Source organism: Trichosurus vulpecula, chromosome 5 (genome assembly GCF_011100635.1).
Source record: "Trichosurus vulpecula isolate mTriVul1 chromosome 5, mTriVul1.pri, whole genome shotgun sequence".
Lineage (NCBI taxonomy): Eukaryota > Metazoa > Chordata > Mammalia > Diprotodontia > Phalangeridae > Trichosurus > Trichosurus vulpecula.
In genome coordinates, this window is record NC_050577.1 from 102,662,300 (window position 1) to 102,664,287 (window position 1,988).

The following is a 1,988-nucleotide window of genomic DNA, read 5'->3' on the forward strand; positions in this document are numbered from 1 at the left end:
CAAGAATAAAGTTGACCTGAATTCTCTGCCTGTAAGCTTGACAAGTACCATCAGTATTGCTGCCTTTCATAACTCTTACTCCCCTCTTCCTATCAAAAACCATCCAGTCAGTGTTTTCCCATATCTCAAAAAAAGATGGTGATGTGGATAATGCTTTGTTACATTTAAGTTTTGATAGGAGGATACAGATTCAGCTGTCTCTGAGTGACTCACAAGGATGTTAGCTTTGACTTTAATTCAGAAAATTGTCCTAGCAATTTCTGCCAGGCCCCCTTTACTTCCTTATTCCTCAGACTATAAATCATAGGATTCAACATTGGTGTTAAAAGGGCATAGAACAGTGTGATCATCTTCTCCTGAAGAATATTAGGGCTTGAATGAGGCTGAATGTAAATGAAGATTGCCATTCCATAGCACAAAGCTACCACTGTCAGGTGAGAGGCACAGGTATGAAATGCTTTCTTCCTTCCCTCTGTTGACTGGATCTTCAGGATAGTGGTGATGATCTGGATATAGGACAGCAGAACAAGGCAGAATGGGGTCATGAGCAGGATAATGCTGGAGACAGTAATTGCGACTTCATTGGAGGAAGCATCCACACAGGCAAGCCTAACCAAGGCTAAAATTTCACATGCTATATGGTCAATGACATTGTTTGTGCACATAGGCAACTGAAAGGTAAAAACTGTATGCATGACAGAGTTAAGGGAACCACCAACCCAAGAGGCAGCCATCAGTCTGGCACATAACCCTCCATGCATGATGGCTGAGTAGCGCAGGGGGTCACACACTGCCACATAGCGGTCATAAGACATCACTGCCAACAACAGAAATTCAGTCCCACCCATGGCTAGAGAGAAATATAACTGTGCTGCACAACTCACATATGGAATTGATTTCTGCTCTTGCAAAAAGTGGGTCAACAGCTGAGGTACAATACTGGTAGCATAAGAGACATCAACAAGGGAGAGATTGCTGAGGAAGAAGTACATGGGGGTGTGGAGGTGAGTGTCCAGCCTGATTAGGAGGATTATAAGAAAGTTTCCCAGCAGAGTCAAAAGGTACATGGACAGAAACAGGACAAAGAGCAAGACCTGGGTACCCCAGTTACTAGACAGCCCCAGGAGAATAAATTCATTCACCCACGTCTGGTTATTTGTTTCCATTAAATTGGGAAGGTAATCTGCAGGGAGAGGAAAAAATAACAAGAACCATTCAGTTAAGGAAAAACAAAGCATGGGGAAAGCTTTTAAAAGAAATTTATTTTCCCATATGGATTACTGTATAACTCGAGGTAGCTCTGTTGCTTTGAACAGGGTGCCACTGAGACTAAAGGAAATGGGCTACATACCACGAGGTAGTAAGTCATCTGCTTTGAGAATTTAAGCGGAATCAGATTACCACTTTAAGGAGCTATTGTCAAGGAGATTAAACACTGAGTAGGGATGTGATTAGATGATCGTTAAAGTCCCTTTCAGCTCTAAGAATCTATGACCACACATTTGGTACCATTGTGCGCTAGCTTTACCTTATTACATTGCCATCGACTGACCTCCTAACCAAGATCTGCTTGTCTCCCCCTGTATGTTCAAGCCCATCACTTCCATCTTTTTTGGTGATCTTACTCCATTAACCATTCTCTCTCTCTCAAGTATCTTCCATTGATCCCTCTTTACTGACTATCCCTTCAGCCTACAAACATAGTTAGGATCGTACTATTGTAAAATTAGTCTGCCATGTCTTCGAACCATCCTGCTTCTCCTCCTTTCTAGAAATGGCAGTCTAGAGTCATTGCTTATGCTTAATCACCTTGTATCCTGGGCAATTTGGCTTCTAACCAAGCACTCCATTGTAACATCCCCTCTCTCCAGGGTAATTAATGGCATATGTAGTGCAATCATAAGAACAATGGATACAAAGATAATGCAATTTGGTTCAACAAGCTGGCTTTGAATGCCAGCTCCATGACTCTCTACTTGACCTTGAGC

At 42.3% G+C, this 1,988-nt stretch overlaps 1 protein-coding gene across 1 annotated transcript; it reads right to left on the reverse strand.

Annotated features, from left to right (window-relative positions):
- Window positions 1–209: 209 nt before the first annotated feature.
- Window positions 210–1,166, reverse strand: LOC118850973 (olfactory receptor-like protein OLF3). Its single transcript, XM_036760576.1, has one exon. The coding sequence runs from the start codon at window positions 1,164–1,166 to the stop codon at window positions 210–212; it is 957 nt and encodes a 318-aa protein (XP_036616471.1).
- Window positions 1,167–1,988: the final 822 nt, after the last annotated feature.